This window comes from Penaeus japonicus, unplaced genomic scaffold (genome assembly GCF_977035675.1).
Source record: "Penaeus japonicus unplaced genomic scaffold, GWHDUDI00000001_assembly GWHDUDI00000018, whole genome shotgun sequence".
NCBI lineage: Eukaryota > Metazoa > Arthropoda > Malacostraca > Decapoda > Penaeidae > Penaeus > Penaeus japonicus.
The window spans coordinates 15,648,106-15,668,105 of record NW_028234420.1 but is presented as its reverse complement, the minus strand read 5'-3'; the positions used below and the strand labels follow the sequence as shown (position 1 = coordinate 15,668,105).

Here is a 20,000-nt window from a genome sequence, read left to right as displayed (position 1 = left end):
TTTTTGAACGAACTAATTTGTCATGTATACTATGTGAATCTTCAAATATTGAATGCGAACCTCTTGAAGCAATACCTGCGGGATCTTTAATGATAGATATTTCGTGTGCGTCAGTACATGATAATTTTGGTCGTGCAGTTCCGCCAGTAGCATGTCCCTTATCTCGGCCTTTTGTTGGAGAGGCGATAGTGCCCGGCTGACCCTCAGAATCCCCAAACAGAAGGCCTTTAAGGTATGCCACTCGAGACGGTCTTTCTGTGTTTGTTGCAAGACGTTTTGGAGGACCGTTTCCACCTTCCGGAAGGGTTCGCTCCTCCTCGCATTCAGGTTTCTTTGAGCTCTCGCTAGGTGGTTTCTTACAAGCCTCTGGTTCGCCAGACTCGCTCGCCGAATCTTTTGATATGATTTTTAAATGATATTGATATTCTCTTTCCGTTACTAGACGGAAGGGCGCCTTTTCTTCTGTAGTTCCAGGAGCTTCCGGAACTTTTTCTTGTGTCTGAGTTTTTCTCGGTAGGTCAGATCCTCTCCAGTCATCATGCTCGTTGGCCGGAGTGTCCAGTGTACCATCCACGTGTTTTAGCGGATGCGGAACTGCAGTGACGTAGCGTTCAGGATCCCTAGTTGTCTCTGTCTGGCTTACTGACACATTTCCTTCCTGTAGCTCGAGTGGCTTTCGTTGCGAATCGCTGTCCTCTTCGTCACTGAGCAAAGGGTCGGGGTCACAACGGAATCCCTCTGGAGGTGTGATGATGACCTCCGTGGCCGGCGTCGGGGAGGACGAGGTAGAGGAGGCTCCCGAGTGGCCGGTCCGGTTACAAGCTTCTGACGACCTGCAAATGAGCTCTTCTTGCATTTCGAGGGAAGAGCTCGGGGGATCAACGTGTATTCGCTCTTGATCCGCTGCTGACGAAACACTCCCGGCTGACGATTCAGGAAATTCCCTCTCCTCCAGCGAGAAGTCCCTGAAGAAGAGGTTATGCCTGGCGTCAACAGCCCCAAAGCGGTGTTTCCAGAGCTCGGTCTCCAAAGGGCCCTGGTCCTCTTTGTGAAACACGCCTCCTTCACCTTCAGTCCGAGCCTCCTGCTGAAGGACGCTCTGAGAGTGGGCGATATGAAGGGCGTCGAAGCAACGAAAGACGCGATCCAGCATGGTGTCCTCAGGGAGCTCAGGAATCGAGATTGGAGCGCTTCCTTCTCCCTCTCCTCCTCCTCTTACTCCTCCCCCTCCTGTTCGTCCTTCCTCGTTTCTTCTCTTTTCCATTCCCGTATGAGGGTCATTTAGAAGGCACTCAGAGGACCCTTGCCACGGTACTAATGACAAAGGACCCGAGGATACAGAATCCTGTTCTAAGGATCCCTTGGTAGGTCCATCATCTCCAAGTTGTCCGAACTCATAAGTACTCTCACATACAGTCCTGTTTTTAATACCTTTGGGGTTCATTGATGTTTCTGTTGTTTCCTTTTTGAAGTCGTCTTGATAACTTACACTTACAATATTTGACTCTTTATTCTTTGGACTATATAGTAAGTCAGAGGCTGTGTTAGTAGATCCGCTGTAAATTTGGTTAGTAAGTCTATATACACTATCATGTTGGTTAGTAGCTCCACTCACACAATCAGATCTATTAATAGAAGATGCACCAAGAATGTTATGTATATTACTGGTCTGTTTACTTACACCACCACCACCACATCGACCACTTAAAATACTAGACTTTTTCTCGGTTGATTCACATGCACCTTTACAATACTGTTTAGTTGGCCCGCTTTCATTTTCAGTCACTAGGCTGTTGGCTCTGCCCTTCCTCGTCTCATGCATCGAGGTCTGCCATGCATCGGCCTCCCTCTTGGCCTCATAACCACCCACAGTTCTCCCTCGGGAATCCAAACCCCGAGATGCCTCACCCTCAAGGTCCATAACAAACTCTCTTCGGAAAGTTCTATATTGTTTATTATCATCATCATTTCCCACAATAAAAAAGCGACTGCTATCGGTGGTACATAAGTCATAAGTACTAAAGCAAGATTCTTGAGTCGCAGGTCTCAGGTGAGGCCGCGTCGGGGTGGCATCCAAGGACTCGGAGGAAGAACACGTCGAGAACCTGTCTTGGCCGTCGTTCTGCACCAGTTCTGCTCTGTAGAGGGAGCGCCTCCTCCGAACAGCGCTCGGAGTCACACGGACGGGGGTTGGGTATTCCAGGACGGTCGTGCGGCCATGGTGACTGAAGGACCCGTCATAGCGGTCCGTCCTGCTGGAGTCCGAGCACCTCCTGGCCCTAGGACGCGGCACCCGCCCTCGGCAAGGCGTCTGGGGAGTCTCGAGTGCCGTCCTTTCCAGGTCTGGCAGGGACGACCAGCTATGGGGAACGACCGACGACTCGGGGTCCGAGGGCGACTCTAGTCCCGGGCATGTGGAGGAACCGCTCGAGGTCAATCTTCGTCGAGGGGTTGGCACTGGGCGACTCTTTCTTATTTCTGGCGAAGAATAAATGTTTGTTTGAGTACTTCTCCTTCAATTACGTGAAAAGTTGCACAGAAAAAAAGTTGCATAAACACCCGTATTCATAAGGTCCTTATCATTCACCGCTGAATCAACAAAATAATAGTGCTTAATGCCTCTTCGATATGAACTACATACCCTAAATTCTATTTCAACATCATTCTCTCAATATTCTCTCAATTCTCTCTCTCTCTCTTTCTCTCTCTCTCTCTCTCTCTCTCTCTCTCTCTCTCTCTCTCTCTCTCTCTCTCTCTCACTCTCTCACTCTCACACTCTCACACTCTCACACTCTCTCATTTTCTCACTCTCTCTCACTCTTTCCCTCTTTCTCACTCTTTCCCTCTTTCTCACTCTTTCCCTCTTTCTCACTCTTCCCTCTTTCTCACTCTTTCCCTCTTTCTCACTCTTTCTCTCTCTCTCTCCTTCTTTCTCTCTCACTCCTTCTCTCTCTCTCACTCATTATCTCTCTCTCACTCATTCTCTCTCTCTCACTCTTTCTCTCTCTATCATTCTTTCTCTCTCTCTCAACCTTTCCCTCTCTCTCATTTTCCCCTCTCTCTCATTTTCCCCTCTCTCTCACTCTTTACCTCTCTCTTTCTTTCTCCTTTTTTCTTTGTCTTTATCTTTCTCTTTCTCTTTCTCTCACTCTCACTCTCACTCTCACTCTCACTCTCACTCTCACTCTCACACTCACACTCCCGCTCACACTCTCATCTCACTCACAGTCACACTCTTTCTCTCTCTCTCGCCGGTTCAGATCCATTACTATATATATATTGTTTATGAATATAAACACTGGCGTTTATAATGGTGCATGAAACTAAAGCTGAAAACATGAAAATCAAACAAAAAAAAAAGCACACACAAAAACTATATCCACACATCAAACAATTTCCTGAGCTTAACGCCCCCCACCCCCTACACACACACACACACCAAAACGAGCGAGCTTTAAAAAAAGACCCATAGAATATACATTTCACAACACAATGGCATAATTGCTCTCCATTACCCAGAGGCTCGACTGATTCCCCCCTCCCTACGTCCTACAAATCCAAAATAATCAAACATAAACAAACAAAGAAGCGACAAATACAAAACAAAAGAAATAAACCAGGTGCGCAACCAAGCAAATCACATTTTAATACCAGGTGATTAACGTCAAAATACAATGGCTACTACATAAAAGAAAAGGTACAAACAAACACACACATAAAACACCGTAATCATATACTCACGTGCGCTCTGACCAAAGCGTGGGAAGGAAATTTGTATTAATTGCATGGAATGACATTATTGTTACGCAACGAGTAAATATTTCACTCTCTCACTTCAGCCTTTGTTGATTATCGTGACTCTCCCTATATTCATGATACTATTTTTACAAATATCACATAAAATATATCACAGGCAGTTTATATAACATTTTTTTATCAATATCATACATCCTGGTAATCACAAATAACAGAATAATTCACATCCCAAAACAATGCGAATAATAAACCCACGAATATGCAATGAAGACTATCATTAATATCAAACAGTACATGTCACCCACACAGCAAAATACGCAATATAACATTCGTGTCTGCATCGCATTCATATCATTAACAAAACAAAACCATCCATGTTTAATCACATCACAACTGCATAAGCCCATCGACGCGTAATAAACAGATCAACGCCCTTTATGCAAATTCAACAATAATCGAACAATCACAACACAATTCCCATATAAGGAAAAAAAATCACTTATATTCATCCAATCAACACTTAATCTACATGAAACAATTAATCACCCTCGTTCTCACCTCAAGACCGTCCCCCCACCCTACCCCTCCTAATCCCCCTCAGAACCCCCACCCCCCCCCATCCACCCTCAGTTCCCCCTCCTTTCCTCACCTGCTTGCTTGAGACGGGCTGAGCTGGGTCTCCTCCTGCTCCTCCTCCTCCTCCTCCTTTCCCTCCTGCAGACACCGGAGGCCCTACGGCTATCTCGAAGGTGGAGACGGCCGGCGCGGGGTTAGAGGGCGCGGGTGAGGTCGCGGGAGGCGGCGTCGCGTTCAAGGTGATCACGGTGACCGGGCCTGACCTGACCTCGGTGATGAAGCTGCGCGCGCCTCCCAGCAGCTGCACTCGCGCTTCCTCTGAAAAGGGACGTTGAATTCTTATATCACGTACATTCTAAATTCTCTCTCTCTAGCAGTCAGAACTCGCTGACACAGGCCGGGCTCGCCACAGTGTATATAGCCCGGGCTTAGCCTCTCTCTCTCTCTCTCTCTCTCTCTCTCTCTCTCTCTCTCTCTCTCTCTCTCTCTCTCTCTCTCTCTCTCTCTCTCTCTCTCTCTACCATACTGTCTACTTTTAAGTCACGGCCAAAAAAGGAATCCCTAGAACCTCGACACTTACTCTTCTCGCGGGTCTCCTCCTCGCCCGCGGGCCCAGCTGAAGCGCGGGCGTCGGGAGACACGATGGGCGTGGTGTGCGCCTGGGTGGTGTGGGTGGACGAGGCGCGGGCGGGGGCGGACGAGGTCGAGGACGAGGTCACCGGCTGCGACACCAGGAGCGTCACGGAGTCCGAGATCTGCCGCAGGAGGTCGACGGCTGCGGCGTAGGGCAGCGTCTCCACCGAGCGCCCGTTGATGCCCACGATGCGGTCGCCTGCAATGGAAGGGCGGGAGGATGAGTACAGTTGGTGCTCGAGGGGGTCGGACGATTCAATAGCTGATGCTGCTCCTCCTCCTACTCCTCCTCCCTCTCAATTCGCCTTCTCTTCCTCTTTCTCCTCCTACTACTCCTTCACTTTCTCTTTCTGTTCTCCCTCCTCTTCTTAATATGACATAAAAATAATAATAATAATAATAGTAATATCAATAACATTTGCATAATATATGAATAATAATAACAACAATTAATAACAATCATAACAACAATAACAATAACAATTGAACAAATAATAAAACAGATAATGATGATGATGATAATAATAACATAATAAAAATAAACAGTAATACCAACAATAACACCATTAGTAACAATAATAACAATAATAACAAAAAAGCTAACAATAACAATAACAGCTATAATCAAATCACACTATCAAAATTAAAAGCAACACCGACCATCGCACTGCAAATAAAATCGTTCAACACACTCAAAATGGCAAGATAAGTCCTCGCCGTTAATAACCATTAAAACATCATAAATAATTCCCATATTAAAACCCTATGATGGATGTCACTCGGTCAGATTCATCCCGCGCTCCCTCGGTGGCTCACTTTGAAGTTGGTCATTTACAATGGACAAAAGGGGAAAAGAGATTCAATGCGTGTTCGGAGTGAGCAGTTTCGCTGTGTCTATGAGTTTGTTTGTATTTTTGTTTCTCTTTTTTCTACTTCCCTCGCCCTCACGTTCTCCCTCTCTTCCCCCCAAACTCTCCCTCTATCTCTACCTTTTCCTTTCCTTCTCTCTCTCTACCTTTTCTTTCCTTCTCTCTCTCTTTCCTTTTCTCTCTCTCTCTCTCTCTCTCTCTCTCTCTCTCTCTCTCTCTCTCTCTCTCTCTCTCTCTCTCTCTCTCTCTCTCTCTCTCTCTCTCTCTCGTTCTCTCTCTCCCTCTCTTTCTCCTTTTATATCCCTCTCCCTCTCTTTCTCCTGATTTCTATCCCTCTCTCTCTCGTTCTCTCTCTCGTTCTCTCTCTCCCTCTCCCTCTCTTTCTCCTTTTATATCTTTCTCCCTCTCTTTCTCCTTCTTTCTATCTCTCTCCCTCTCTTTCTCCTGCTTTCTATCCCTCTCCCTCTCTTTCTCCTGATTTCTATCCCTCTCTCTCTCGTTCTCTCTCTCGTTCTCTCTCTCGTTCTCTCTCTCGTTCTCTCTCTCTCTCTCTCTCTCTCTCTCTCTCTCTCTCTCTCTCTCTCTCTCTCTCTCTCTCTCTCTCTCTCTCTCTCTCTCTCTCTCTCTCTCTCTCTCTCTCTCTCTCTCTCTCTCTCTCTCTCTCTCTCTCTCTCTCTCTCTCTCTCTCTCCCTCTCCCTCTCCTTCCCTCTCCCTCTCCCTCTCCCTCTCCCTCTCCCTCTCCCTCTCCCTCTCCCTCTCTCTCCCTCTCTTTCTCCTTTTATATTCCTCTCCTTCTCTTTCTCCTTCTTTCTATCTCTCTCCCTCTCTTTCTCCTGCTTTCTATCCCTCTCCCTCTCTTTCTCCCCCCCCCCTCTCTCTCTCTCTCTCTCTCTCTCTCTCTCTCTCTCTCTCTCTCTCTCCCTCTCTCTCTCCCTCTCCCTCTCCCTCTCCCTCTCCTTCTCTCCCTCTCCTTCTCTCCCTCTCCTTCTCTCCCTCTCCTTCTCTCCCTCTCCTTCTCTCCCTCTCCTTCTCTCCCTCTCCTTCTCTCCCTCTCCTTCTCTCCCTCTCCTTCTCTCCCTCTCCTTCTCTCCTTCTCTCCCTATGCCTATCCCTCTATCATCCTCTCTCTATCAACCCTCTCCCTCTCCCTTTGTTCACAACTAACCAATGAATATTCAGGTTCACGGGAACATATATCAACATTTACCAGAGAAAGAACACAGTGATATAAATACTATTATTGTTATTTCAGTTACTAGCAAATCCTTTATCAGCATAACAGCAGCAATAGCAAACGAATGGCGGTAAGTTTAATACTAACAATAATTCATAACTATTATTATAATAATAATAATAATAATAATAATAATAATAACAATAATAATAATTATTATTATTATTATCATTATGATAATGATAATGATGCTGGTACTACTATTAATAACAACAACAACAACAATAATAATAATAATAATAATAATAATGCTACACTATTAATAAAAATAAAAATAATGATAAGGACAAGAGGAAGAACACTGATGAAAAAAATGGCGGTGATGATTGATGATGGTGATGGTAATGATGCTGACGAGTGTAATAACAATGGTAGGGATGATGATAATAATAAAATAACATGATGACGATGGTAACTATAATACTAACAATAATAATAATGATAATAATCATAATGATAAAAATAACAATTATGGTAATATATATATATATATATATATATATATATATATATATATATATATATATAAACTATTACTAATGACAACAGCAACTAAAGCAACAACAATACTAATAAGAATAATATCAATAATTATTATCATCAATATTATAATAGCAGTAATAATAATATGATGATAATAATAATAATGTCAATATCATCATTGTTGTTAATATCATTATCGTTATTACTATTATCCTCTTAATTGATTACTATATTTAATAAGCAAAATGACAGCCATTACAGTAACAATAACAATAACAAAAAATAACAACATCAATAATAATCAATAGAATATAAGACCAAAAACATTCCAAGATGAAAAATGCTTTCAACCAATATCAAATAAATTACAAAATAATAATAAATCTAACGACAATAAAGGAAATACCACAATAAAAATGATACACGTCTCCCAAAAGAAAAAAAAAGAAAAAAAATATAAAAATGAAAGAAAAAGAACTTACAACTCGGTAAAACAAAAAAATGCCCACACGTTGTGAAAGAACAGTATACACTCTCCCTCTGACCTTTCCAACCCCCCAACCCCCCTCCTATCCCCACCCCACCCCGACTATCATACCACCGCAAACCCATACCCGACCCGACCTGTCCCTAACCCCTATCCCTATCCCCCTACCCCACCCCCCTCCCCAAGTTCGTAACAAACATCCTCGTCTGTTATTTCATCCTGGGTCACCGACCTCCCTGCCCCCCTTCCCTACCCACCCACACTCCATCCCTACCTACCGTAGAACCCCTTCTTTCCATACCACAACACAATACTTCCTGGTTCGTTGGCCTGACATGACCTCTCCCCGACCCGACTCGCTTGGGGCTATTGTCCCTTCGAGAGTCTGTCCGTACTTTCACTTACCACCCCCCCTCCCCCCACGTACCCCAACCCTTTTCTCCCTCTTCCTTCTTCTTATGTTCGTTCTCTTTCTAATAATAATATTCCTAAAATCATTATATCGAATCAATTATCTTTATTATAGCAGTTGCATCAATATTAGGTCAACCAATCCAAACAGGTTAACAAAGGTCAGGGTCAGGCTAAGGAAAGGAGAGAGGGGGGGAGGAGGGGTAGGAAAAGGAGAGGGGGAGAGGGAGGGATCCCAATCTAACGGTAATCATATCCAATAAAAGAGACTGTCCAAGAGAAATCGCATCCCCCCCCCCCCGTTTTCTGTCAATAGAAAGCGGTCATGCAAAAATCAATATTCTTGACGAGATGAGAGGCTCCGAGTGGGATTTTCGGCATTTTATTTTTAAAGTTTGGCCGAAGGGAGTACAACACAGCACCATAAAACACAATAATACCTATGCTACCGATATGGCTTGTGCTGCTGTGACTAAGTGCCGGACATTGAACACAATTGCAATGCAAGGTTGTTATGTTATCATACATACTATCCCGCCTCACCATTGCCCCTCCACCACCTTCCCTCCTCATCGTTCCCCACCTCTTTATCCCCCGCCCCCCCACATTACCCATTTTCTTACGATCATATCCCCTCCGTCTTTCGCCTACTCATCTTTACAACCGTAATTCTGCGTATCTTTATTGAATGAACCACAAAAAACTCGTAAAATAATCATATGTATCTGTTATCTGAACTTACTTTGAGGTATTTATATAGCATCTGCGAAATGCCACTACCGTATGTTCGCCCACGTGAAGTAACGAGCCAGCATAACGACTTCCCTTTTCATGGTATTTATTTCATAGTTATTTATCATCATGCTGACTTCTTATTTTGTGCATCTAATTGTCAATGTCTTGGCTACTGCATAACATTATTAGGATGTCGCATTAAAACTATTCCCGCCAACAAATAATTCTCAAAGAGCCCAACTTAATATTATTTTTGTATATCGTTTTTCTTAATTTTGGCATTACAAATGTTAATAAGTCTCTCCCATTCACTAAAACTTGGCATAAATAATAGTTTACACATATCCGGACAAACATTGGACGTCCCAAAATAAAGAGGTGTGGGAGAAGTCTGGAAGAAAACAGAAATTCAGAACTGGGTCCCAAAACTAAAATAAAACTAACGGGGTATTTTCCTCATGGGTAATACCGACTTTTGAAACCACCGCTAGCTCAATTCGGCCCCCATGACCACCTGGGACGATCACCTTTTAATGCCCCGGCCAAATACCGATCCCAGTCCATAGGGTCGAAAGTCTCCTACCTACTCGAGGTAATATGGTTCTTATAGCACTCACAACGGAATTGGCCGGTAACTACGAATGACTCAAGAAGTCGGGTCGTATAAAGAGGCGGTTTGCCCTTTCGCCTACACACTTACCTACGAGCCTTTCAACGACAACAGCCGAGCGCTTCTCCACGACCAGCCTCCCAACTTACATCAGCTGTTTTTTTCTTTTAAAAGATGAAGGTCAGTAAAGTTATGCCGACGTTTTTATCATTATGTGATATACAGAGCCGTATGTAACTTAACACGATTTCCCAAGCGTACAAATCCTAATTACGATAGATTTGTAAAAAAAAATCCACTTTTGGTAAATTGAGGTAATGAATGTTGATTAAAATTATCGCAAGATCCAAATGTGAGAATATTGCAATGATGTCAATTAACGTTTGTACTAGAAATGCCTCCTCTGAGGTAATAATTTACACTAAATATTCAACTTTACATTTACGTATTTTTCGCCGTTCCGTTCCCGTGTCTTTTTCTTTTTGCATTCAATGTTATCTTCCGTTTTTTATGCACTGATTTCGAAATCAATGTGTTTTTTTTGAGCGCTCAATAATATTTTTGCATTCAATACCATCTCTTCTTTACCTCCATGATATACCACGCGTTACTTACCTATTCAATAAAGTTTTTTTTCGCTTTCAAAGTTGTTTTTACTTCAGCGTTATGTTCCATTTCATCTTTTCGCACTGAAATATTTTTCTTTCTAGATTTGTACGCTCTGAACTATTTTCCACTTTAAAAACTTGCCTTTCCCATCCGATACTCTTTCGTTATCAGTGTTTTCATTCTCCCTCAATTTTTATCTTGCTTTGTGTTCACTTTGCATACGTTCGTGTTTTTTCTCTCTGCTACGTTGGCGCTGGCTTCGGCTGCGAATCCAATGTCATTTTTCAAAATCATTCTTACTTTCACATTCCATTTTATATCCCCCACTTTATATAATCTCCCATCCTCACTATCCTTCGCTTCATTCAATTTGACATCCTTCAGACTGTTAATCCTTCATCTAAACCTCTTCTTCCTCTCTCTCTCTCTCTCTCCAGGTGTTCGTATTTTCCGTCGTACTGGCTTTGGCTTCCGCTGCGCCACAAGGAAGGGATGATCTGTCCAAACTCGAGGAAAAGGAAACCCAATATTCGCCGGTGAGTCCAGAGTTGCAATTAGGTTTCAATGCCTCGTAGCAGTGCTTAGAGTGTGTACTCTGTGATTGTGTTGTGTGAATAACTAGAGGTCGTGGGTCAGGGTTTTTCCCCATTTATATAGATAATTTAAGTTTCCGTACACTTTTAAAAGCATTCATTTTTTCTATCTAGCACAAATAGAAAAAAATCTTCCTTGTCTATATTAAAAACAAACTTCACCCCTCAATGAATATCGAACTTCACCTAACTTCACCTCGTCTTACACACAAACAATAACTTTCATAACAAACAGACTGAGAAAATCCTAATCTCTCGTACCTACCTCATCAACAACCACAAAACAACAAAAACAACCACAACAACAACGAAACGGCCCTAATACTACTCCCCCCCTCCCCCTCCCCACCTCCAGCAACCCTTTGCCTACAACTACAACATCGCGGACGAGATCGGAGCGGTGCGAGCGGCCCACGTGGAGGAGGGCGATGGCAACGGCAAAGTACGCGGCTCCTACTCTTACGTAAGGCCCGACGGCGTGCTCCAGACAGTCAGGTTAGTGTTGGATCTCTTTTTATTTTCTTGTTTTAACACTTTTTGAAGCCTTTTTTCAACTTGTCAAATAATAAAAAAAAATATTTTAAAAACAAAGTCGACCGAACAATATTTTTCGTATAGTACACTCTATAGGAAAAAAAAAGTTATTAAAAATACCCATAAAAAACGCCGAAAACTCCTTTTTTAAAAACAATAAATTCATATCGGACAAAAGAGGCATATCAACCCCCCGTCCCCCTTCCCCACCGAATCTCCCTCCCTCCTCCTCCTCCCTTACCCCCCCCACAACCCCTTCTAACCCCTCTTTCCCTCCCTTCCTCCCTCCTCCCGCAGCTACGTCGCCGACGAGAACGGCTTCCGGCCCGAGATCGTGGAAGAAACCGCGCCCGTCTTCGAGTCAGCTGACCCCTTCGGCACGTCCAAGTTCACCGTGCAGCTCCCTCACGCGGAGGTCTTCGGCGTCGAGCTCTCGGCCGAGGAGTACGAGCAGTACAAGGAAGCCGCCAGACTCCGGGAGCTGGAGAGCCAGAGCCAGAGCCAGAGCGAGAGTCAGAGTTAAAGAGTCTTTGCGTTCGAGCCAAGCGATAGGTCTAAAACTAGATATCAAGAACAATCATAAACTAGGATTAAGAACAATAAGAACCGGATAACTACCAGGCGATTGGGACGACTTGACGGAACAGCTTCTCTACCAAGTAGGAGTAGCCACGGTTATTCTACTATGAAGTAATCAAGATAATCCGATAACTTTTTTTTTCTATCTGTGTAGCTTAAAGGTGCACGAAGAGCAAGAGCAATATGTCGAAATAAGGTCACAAAAATGAGAACTACCCTGAAAAATCGCCATCATTTTTTATTTTGTATATTGCTTTTATATGATTAAGTCTCTTAAATATGTAATAACGGCGGTACACTCCGTTGCACTGTGATATGCCCGTTTTATCATAGTATAAATCTTTTATTAAAATACCTTTTTAAAATACCTGTTATCTTGTTAACCATCCTTACTAATATCTAACGATGCGAAAGAAAGAAAGAAAAAAACTATAATCTGGCCAAACCCATCATAACATGCATCAACTCCAAAAAATATATAATCTTATTTTACTCTTCTCATCATCGGATGTAATTACTAATCAAACATTGAAGCAAACTTAATAATGAAGAATAAAACGCAAAAAGCAAGAAATTAAATTAAGAAGAGAAATAAATGTCCTCTGAAAACCATTCCTGTCAATCTCCAGCGTACTGTTGCGAAAACGGCCATTACCAGTCACGACTAGCAATCACTGCTCAATTTGCCAAATGGCTAAAACGTCAATCATCCTACAAAATGATGGACATAATTCATACAAAATTATCACAGTTTTCAAGCTTTAGCAATCCCCTACACATGTTTTGTAAAAAGTATTTATATTTGGAATAATGATTGACTAAAGAGTTGTTAAAATAAAGCGTATGCTCTTTTTAATGTTTCCGCGAAGAAACATATAAAATCAAATCCTCCCCCCTCCTCCCCTCTACCCCCCCCCAAAAAAAAAAAAAAAAAAAAAAAAAACCCCACACCCATTGTCCCGAATGTGCAGCTGAGTGAAGAAAACGAAGGTATTATTCTTAAATAGCTGATTGAGGACATATGGCTCGACACAACAAAAGATAGTAGTTGAATATAAACTGCAATGCATCACGCTTCTTTGCCATTGAAAACATTGCATCTTTTTCAAAAGGATACAACGAAAAAAACATGAACTGGGAGGATTTTTTTTTTTTTTTAGTCGGAGAGAGAGAGAGAGAGAGAGAGAGAGAGAGAGAGAGAGAGAGAGAGAGAGAGAGAGAGAGAGAGAGAGAGAGAGAGAGAGAGAGAGAGAGAGAGAGAGAGAGAGAGAGAGAGAGAGAGAGGGAGATAGGTGGGAGGTGAGGAAGAGAGAGAAAGAGATGCATAAGACTTCTCAACAAATATAAATTAATTCAAATAGTGTTACACCTCCGTAGAGTGTGACATAAGTACATTTTTACCAGAGTAACTTCAAATATGTAAAAGTTTACATATAACAATAATAAAGTAAAGCGATATTTCTGCCCGAAAATATCTAAAGCGCATTAATGTAGTATTCGTGATTCTAACGCAACGTACTGTTATATTGTAAGCAGAGTATATTACTGAATTTTAAAATTTAGAAAGATTATTCAGTGTAAACAGCTGTGGTGATAATTAGCAGGTGACCCAGTTCTTAATTAGCAGGTGGACTAATTCTTAAATGACAAATATACGCGTTACTGTGAAAATGAGAGAGCGGGAAAGAGAGAAAGAGAAAAAGAGAGATAGAGAGCGCCCATTAAAAAAGGTTATTAATAGCAAAATCTATTTGTGCCAGGGTTATATATGACCATATTGAACAAACCTCTATTCTTGCCATATTCCACCCACTCTTCGTATCAACTCTATTTCCGTCCTTTATCGCCTTGCTTTTTACCTCTTCCTACTCATCCTTTCCAACCTACCTTAAAAAACACACCAACTTCCCTATCTCCCTCCCCGCCTCTCATCTCCAATCTTATCCCCTCTCGTTCCCTTCCCTTCGACCCGCCCCTCCCTCTCTCCCTCTCCCACCTTCTCTGCATCTCTTCCTCTCCCACCCTTCCTTCCCTTCCTCCCTCCCTCCCTCTGTCTCCCCTCTCCCCCTCTCCATTCCCTACCCCTCCCTCTCTCTCTCCCTTCCCCCTTCCTCCCTCTCTCTCTCCCTTCCCCCTCCCTCCCTCTCTCTCTCCTTTCCCCTTCCCTCCCTCCCTCTCTCCCTTCCCCCTCTCTCCCTCTCTCTCTCCTTTCCCCTTCCCTCCCTCCCTCTCTCCCTTCCCCCTCCCTCCCTCCCTTTCTTCATTCCCTTCCCCTCCCTCTCTCTCTCCCTTCCCCCTTCCACCCTCTCTCTCTCTCTCCCTTCCCCCTCCCACTCCCTCCCTTTCTCCCTTCCCCCTCCCACTCCCTCTCTCTCTCCCTTCCCCCTCCCACTCCCCCCTCTCCCATTCTCTCTACATCTCTCCAAAACCGACTCTCCAATACCGTTTCCGTCAGCATCTTTCGAGGTAACAATGGTCCTTCGAGAGGTTACGAAACCCCTCGAGAATATATCCTGCGGCTTTTTTTCCCCTCGCTCGGTTCCCTGAGTGAAGTGAGACTGTGAGGGCGCCTGCGAGTGTGAGGAAGCGTGGGGAAGTGTTGAAGTGTGTGAGCGTGTGAGGGATTTTTTTTGTTGTGTGTGTTTGTGAGGTATGGCTATTCTTAATCGAAAAAATAGTAACAAAGATATGAATAAAACATTATCAAAGTGACAAAGCTGTATAAGAAATGAGAACTGTGCCTGTTCGTGTAAGCGTGTGTCTGCTTGCTTGAATGTGCTTGAAGTGAGAGTGTGAAATGAGGTAAATACAAACGAAAATCAAGGAAGAATCCAATAAGCGCTGAATGATTTCCTGATGCAATGACCACCAAAATTCCTCTCTCAATAAGTGAAATTAAAAACAACAACCATTGCAACTATGAACTCTGCAAATCCAGCGCCACGGAGGACAGCACTTTCATCTCCTGTTCATTTGCCCTTTATGGCTGTCACTTCCCTTTCGCCTCATTCTCCCCTGTTGTTGTATTGCCTTCTGTTCTTTCCCTTTGTTCGGATCTCTTTGCGTTTCCCTTCAGAGGAAATTGAACTCCGTCCCGGAACATTTCAGTAGAGAATTAGAATAAGAAAAAAAAAATCGAATGACCAAATGAAAGAAAAAGGGTAAAAGTATGAATCCTTTCATGAAGACAATTTCATCTCATTACGCATTTAAAATCACATTTGCATAGCTATGAATTGAGACGGTCGACTACTTAAAAAAAAAAAAAAAAAAAAAAAAAAAAAAAAAAAAACGAAGAAGAAGATAAGTAGTAGGGAAACATACTTTCCGCTTTTCTCTACCTGCTTGAAATTCCTTCCATCTTAATTACCATCATCACCTCCTTCACCCCCATCCTTCTCCCTCCCCCACTCCCCCTTTCTCCTCCCCTCCTTCCTTTACACCCACATCTCTCCTCCCACATCCCTTCATCTTCTTCTTCTCCTTTTCTTCTTCCTCCTCCTTAATTTTTCATACAAACTCCTTTCCCTCCACTCCTCTTCTTTTATATTCTACTTCCCTTCCTCTTCCCCCTGCCTCACTTCCCCCATTCCACCCTCCCCCTTCCCTCTTCTTCCTCCCATCTTTTCCCTCTTCCTCGAAGCCCCTCTTCCTTTTGAACACTCCTCGATAACTTTCCACTCTCCACTCCTCTTTCACAACCCCTCTCCCCCCACTCTTTCCCTATATCCCCTCCTCCCCCTTCACACTTGTCCCGTATATGCCTTCACTTTTCACCCTTCACACCTGTTACCTCCCCTCCCACATCTCTTCGCCCCCCCTTTCACACCTATTCAACAACCCTTCCCCTCTATCATCCCCCTTTACCCCTTCACACCTGTCCTCTTACCCCCTCCCCCCTCCCCCAAACGGCAGGTATAGGCGGGGGGGGGGGGATTAATCGAATTACCGGTGTTTATTCCATCGCCTGAAAAACACGCTTCGCCGGAAGGGAGCGAAAGAGGGAGAAGAACAGGGACAAGGTAAGGAAGGGGCTGAGGGTGATGGAGAGGGAGAAGAGCTGGAGGAGAGGGAGAGGGAGGGGCTGAGGGTGATGAAGAGGGAGACGAGTTGGAGGAGAGGGAGAAGGACAGGGAGAGGGAGGGGCTGAGGGTGATGGAGAGGGAGAAGAGTTGGAGGAGAGGGAAAAGGACAGGGAGAGGGACAGGGACAGGGACAGGGAGGGGCGGAGAATGATGAAGAAGGAGAAGAGTTGGAGGAGAGGGAGAAGGACAGGGAGAAGGACAGGGAGAGGGAGAGGGAGGGGCTGAGGGTGATGAAGAAGGAGAAAAGTTGGAGGAGAGGGAGAAGGGCAGGGAGAGGGACAGGGAGAGGGAGGGGCTGAGGGTGATGGAGAGGGAGAAGGACAGGGAGAGGGAGGGGCTGAGGGTGATGAAGAGGGAGAAGGACAGGGAGAGGGACAGGGACAGGGACAGGGAGGGGCGGAGAATGATGAAGAAGGAGAAGAGTTGGAGGAGAGGGAGAAGGACAGGGAGAGGGAGAGGGAGGGGTTGAGGGTGATGAAGAAGGAGAAAAGTTGGAGGAGAGGGAGAAGGACATGGAGAGGGAGGGGCTGAGGGTGATGAAGAGGGAGAAGAGTTGGAGGAGAGGGAGAAGGACAGGGAGAGGGACAGGGACAGGGACAGGGAGGGGCGGAGAATGATGAAGAAGGAGAAGAGTTGGAGGAGAGGGAGAAGGACAGGGAGAGGGAGAGGGAGGGGTTGAGGGTGATGAAGAAGGAGAAAAGTTGGAGGAGAGGGAGAAGGACAGGGAGAGGGAGGGGCTGAGGGTGATGAAGAGGGAGAAGAGTTGGAGGAGAGGGAGAAGGACAGGGAGAGGGAGGGGCTGAGGGTGATGAAGAGGGAGAAGAGTTGGAGGAGAGGGAAAAGCACAGGGAGAAGGAGGAGCTGCGATTGGTGGAGAGGGAGGGACTGAGGGTGATGGAGAGGGAGAGGGAGAGGGAGAAGTAGGGGATCAGGGAGAGGGAGAGAGGGAGGGAGGGAAAGAGAGAAAAAGAAAGAGAGAGAGAGAGAGAGAGAGAGAGAGAGAGAGAGAGAGAGAGAGAGAGAGAGAGAGAGAGAGAGAGAGAGAGAGAGAGAGAGGGGGAGGCAAGGAGAAAAGGAGAAAGGGAGAAAGGGAGAGAGGGGGAGGGGAGGGAGGAGGTAGAGAGGGAGGGAGAAGAGGAGATGGAGAAGGAAGGGGGGAGGGAGGGAGGAAGGGAGAGAAGGAGAGAAGGAGAGAGAGAGATGGAGAGGGAGATAGATAGATAGATAGAATGAAGGAGAAAGAGAGAGGGAGATAGAGGGAGAGAGAGAGATAGAATGATAGATAGACAGAGAGAGAGTGAAAAAGAGATAATGAGAGTGAAAAAGAGAGAAAGAGAGAGAGTGAGGGAGAGAAAGAGAGAGAGAGAAAGAGAGAGAGAGAAAGAGAGAGAGAAAGAGAAAGAGAAAGAGAAAGAGAGAGAGAGAGGAAAAAAGAGAAAGACAAAGACAAAGACAAAGACAAAGAGAAAAAGAGAAACAGAGAGATGATAATGCTGATGGAAATAATCATATATCTAATATCCAAACTACTCCAACATGAAGGGTAAGACAAAAAAAAGTAAATGATAAATATCAAACCGGCAACCAAATGAGATACAGAAATATCTATAAGAAATGACGATGATTAACAACAAAAAGCATAAATTTAGAAAAAAATATACACAAAATAGGGTTATTTTGTTTATGTTTTTCTCTTCCATTGTCATTTAATCTGAATGCAATATCCATCGAAAAAATATGCGAACCTAAGAACATACAATCCTCCATTAATTCACTTTTAATAACCAATAACCAAATCTCACCCAAATTAATTCACATCTCATAAAAAAATCAACACACAAATAAGAATAATGATAAACATAATAATGATAACAATAATAACGATGATGATGATAATAATAATAATAATAATAATAATAATAATAATAATAATAATAATATATTAATAAAATAACAAAAATAATAACAATAACAATCTTAAAAATTAAGTTGCCTAAAACCCAAATCCACAGGGCTAGAGATCGACAAGAGCGACACACTCGGACGACTTAACAAGAGAGGTCAAAAGTAGCTAATGGAAAACAAGGGCGGTCTGCGAGTGGCCTGGCGTGACGCCGGGTGACTTCGCGTGACTTGACGTGCGGAGTGAGGAGGGAAGAGGGAGGGAAGAGGGAGGGAAGAGGGAGGGAAGAGGGAGGGAAGAGGGAGGGAAGAGGGAGGGAGGTGGGAGGGAAGAGGGAGAGAGGTGGGAGGGAAGAGGGAGGGAGGAGGGAGAGAAAAAGGAGGGAAGAGGAAGGGAGGAGGTAGAGAAGAGGGAGAGACGTGGGAGGGAAGAGGGAGGGGGAGAGAAGGATGGGAGGAGGTAGCGAGGAGAGAGATAGGAGAGAGATAGGAGGGAGAGAGGAGGGAGGGAGGCAGAAGGGAAGGAGAAATGAGGGAAGAGAGAGGCTTGAAGGAGGAGGAAAGGAGAGAGGGAGGAAGATGGGGGGAAGGGAGGAAGGAAGGAGGGAGGAGGAAAGTCATAGCGAAGGAAACAGGGGGAAAGAAAGCCATAAGGAAGGAGGGAAGGAGGGAGGGAGGGAGGCAGAAGAGAGAGAGAGAGAGAGAGAGTTAGGTCGAAGGGAGACACACACAACCCTTCCTGACTCTTTGTTTATCAGAGGGGCTTTTGATCAGCCCTGATAACCTCGTAGGCTTTACCTGTCTTCTACCATCACGATGACTGCTACTGCTGCTATCCTCCCCGTCCGGCCTTGTTTACAGAGATAGCCTTCCCGTTAACGTAATTTTGGAAGGGGAAGGGTTATGAGGGAGGAGGTGGAAGGAGGAAAGGGAGAGAGGAAAACGAGAAGGGAGAGGGAAAAGGAGAAGGGAAGGGGGGAATGGGAGGAGGGGTGGGTGGGATAAGGGGAGAGGGGAATTACAAAGGGGGGAGGGGAATGGGATATGGAGAGAAGGAATGAGAGAAGAGGGTGAATGGGAGAGGAGGAGAGGGAATGTGGGAAGGGGAGAGGGAGTGACAGAGAGGGGGAAAGAACGGGAGAATGGGAGAGGGAATGGGATAAGGAGAAGGTGGAATAGGAGGTGTGGGATTGAGGGAAATGGGATAAGGGGAGACGTAACGAGAGAGGAAGAATAGGAAGAGGGGAAAATAGTAGAAGAAGGGGAGAGCGTATAAGAGAAGAGTGGGGAATAGGAGAAGGAGATAGGGAACTGGGGAATGGGAGAATGAGAGAGGGAACATATATATATATATATATATATATATATATATATATATATATATATATATATATATATATATACATATATATAAGCGGGAAGGAGGAGGAGGCAAGGGAACAGGAACTGTAGCAAGAGGAGGAGGAGGAGGAGGAGGAGGAGGAGGAGAAGGCAGAGGAAGATAAACAGGAGAAAGAGCAGGAGGAGTAGTAAGATTAGGAAAACAAACAAGAGAGAATAGAGCAGAAATAAAACAAGAACAGAAGGATAAATGACAAGAAAATAAATAAAAGAGTAGAATAGGATAAGAATAAGAAACAAGGAAAAAAAATTGCGGGCGAGAGACCGCTCACCTCAATAGACTCTAATGATTCAATCAGCGGATCACCTACGTGTCTGACCAACCAACCGACCGACCGACCGACCGGCCGACCGACGTAACGGGACCACCCCCGCCCTCCTTTCTTTCCTCAACCCTCCCCTCCCTCCCCACCCCTCATATATCCCCTACATAACCCTACCCCCCTCCCTCCCCCTTCCTCCCTTCTGCCTTAGGACAATGCTAATACTCCTGACCATTGTT

General features: G+C 44.6%; 3 protein-coding genes across 3 annotated transcripts in view; 1 reads left to right on the top strand and 2 right to left on the bottom strand.

The window, feature by feature from the left end:
* The window catches only part of LOC122259818 (uncharacterized), a 158,468-nt gene extending 156,545 nt beyond the window's left edge, over positions 1 to 1,923 (bottom strand). The window contains exon 1 of the mRNA XM_086546650.1: positions 1 to 1,923. This exon is cut by the window's left edge and continues 906 nt beyond it. Within this exon, the coding sequence (XP_086402776.1) occupies positions 1 to 1,921 (1,921 nt within the window). The 5' untranslated portion in view covers positions 1,922 to 1,923.
* A 13-nt stretch (positions 1,924 to 1,936) lies between these two features.
* LOC122260034 (tyrosine-protein phosphatase non-receptor type 13) overlaps positions 1,937 to 20,000 on the bottom strand; it is a 269,480-nt gene continuing 251,416 nt past the window's right edge. The window contains exons 19-21 of the mRNA XM_086546651.1: positions 4,913 to 5,164; positions 4,406 to 4,650; positions 1,937 to 2,478 (exon numbers count right to left, since the gene is read on the bottom strand). Coding sequence (XP_086402777.1) covers positions 2,473 to 2,478; positions 4,406 to 4,650; positions 4,913 to 5,164 — 503 coding nt within the window. The 3' untranslated portion in view covers positions 1,937 to 2,472. The remainder of the gene's footprint in view (positions 2,479 to 4,405; positions 4,651 to 4,912; positions 5,165 to 20,000) is intronic.
* Positions 9,876 to 12,475, top strand: LOC122260038 (cuticle protein CP14.6). The gene is made up of 4 exons (XM_043027127.2): positions 9,876 to 9,975; positions 10,842 to 10,940; positions 11,353 to 11,492; positions 11,829 to 12,475. Exons 1-4 carry the CDS (start codon positions 9,970 to 9,972, stop codon positions 12,052 to 12,054), a joined length of 471 nt encoding a protein of 156 aa, XP_042883061.2. The 5' UTR covers positions 9,876 to 9,969; the 3' UTR covers positions 12,055 to 12,475.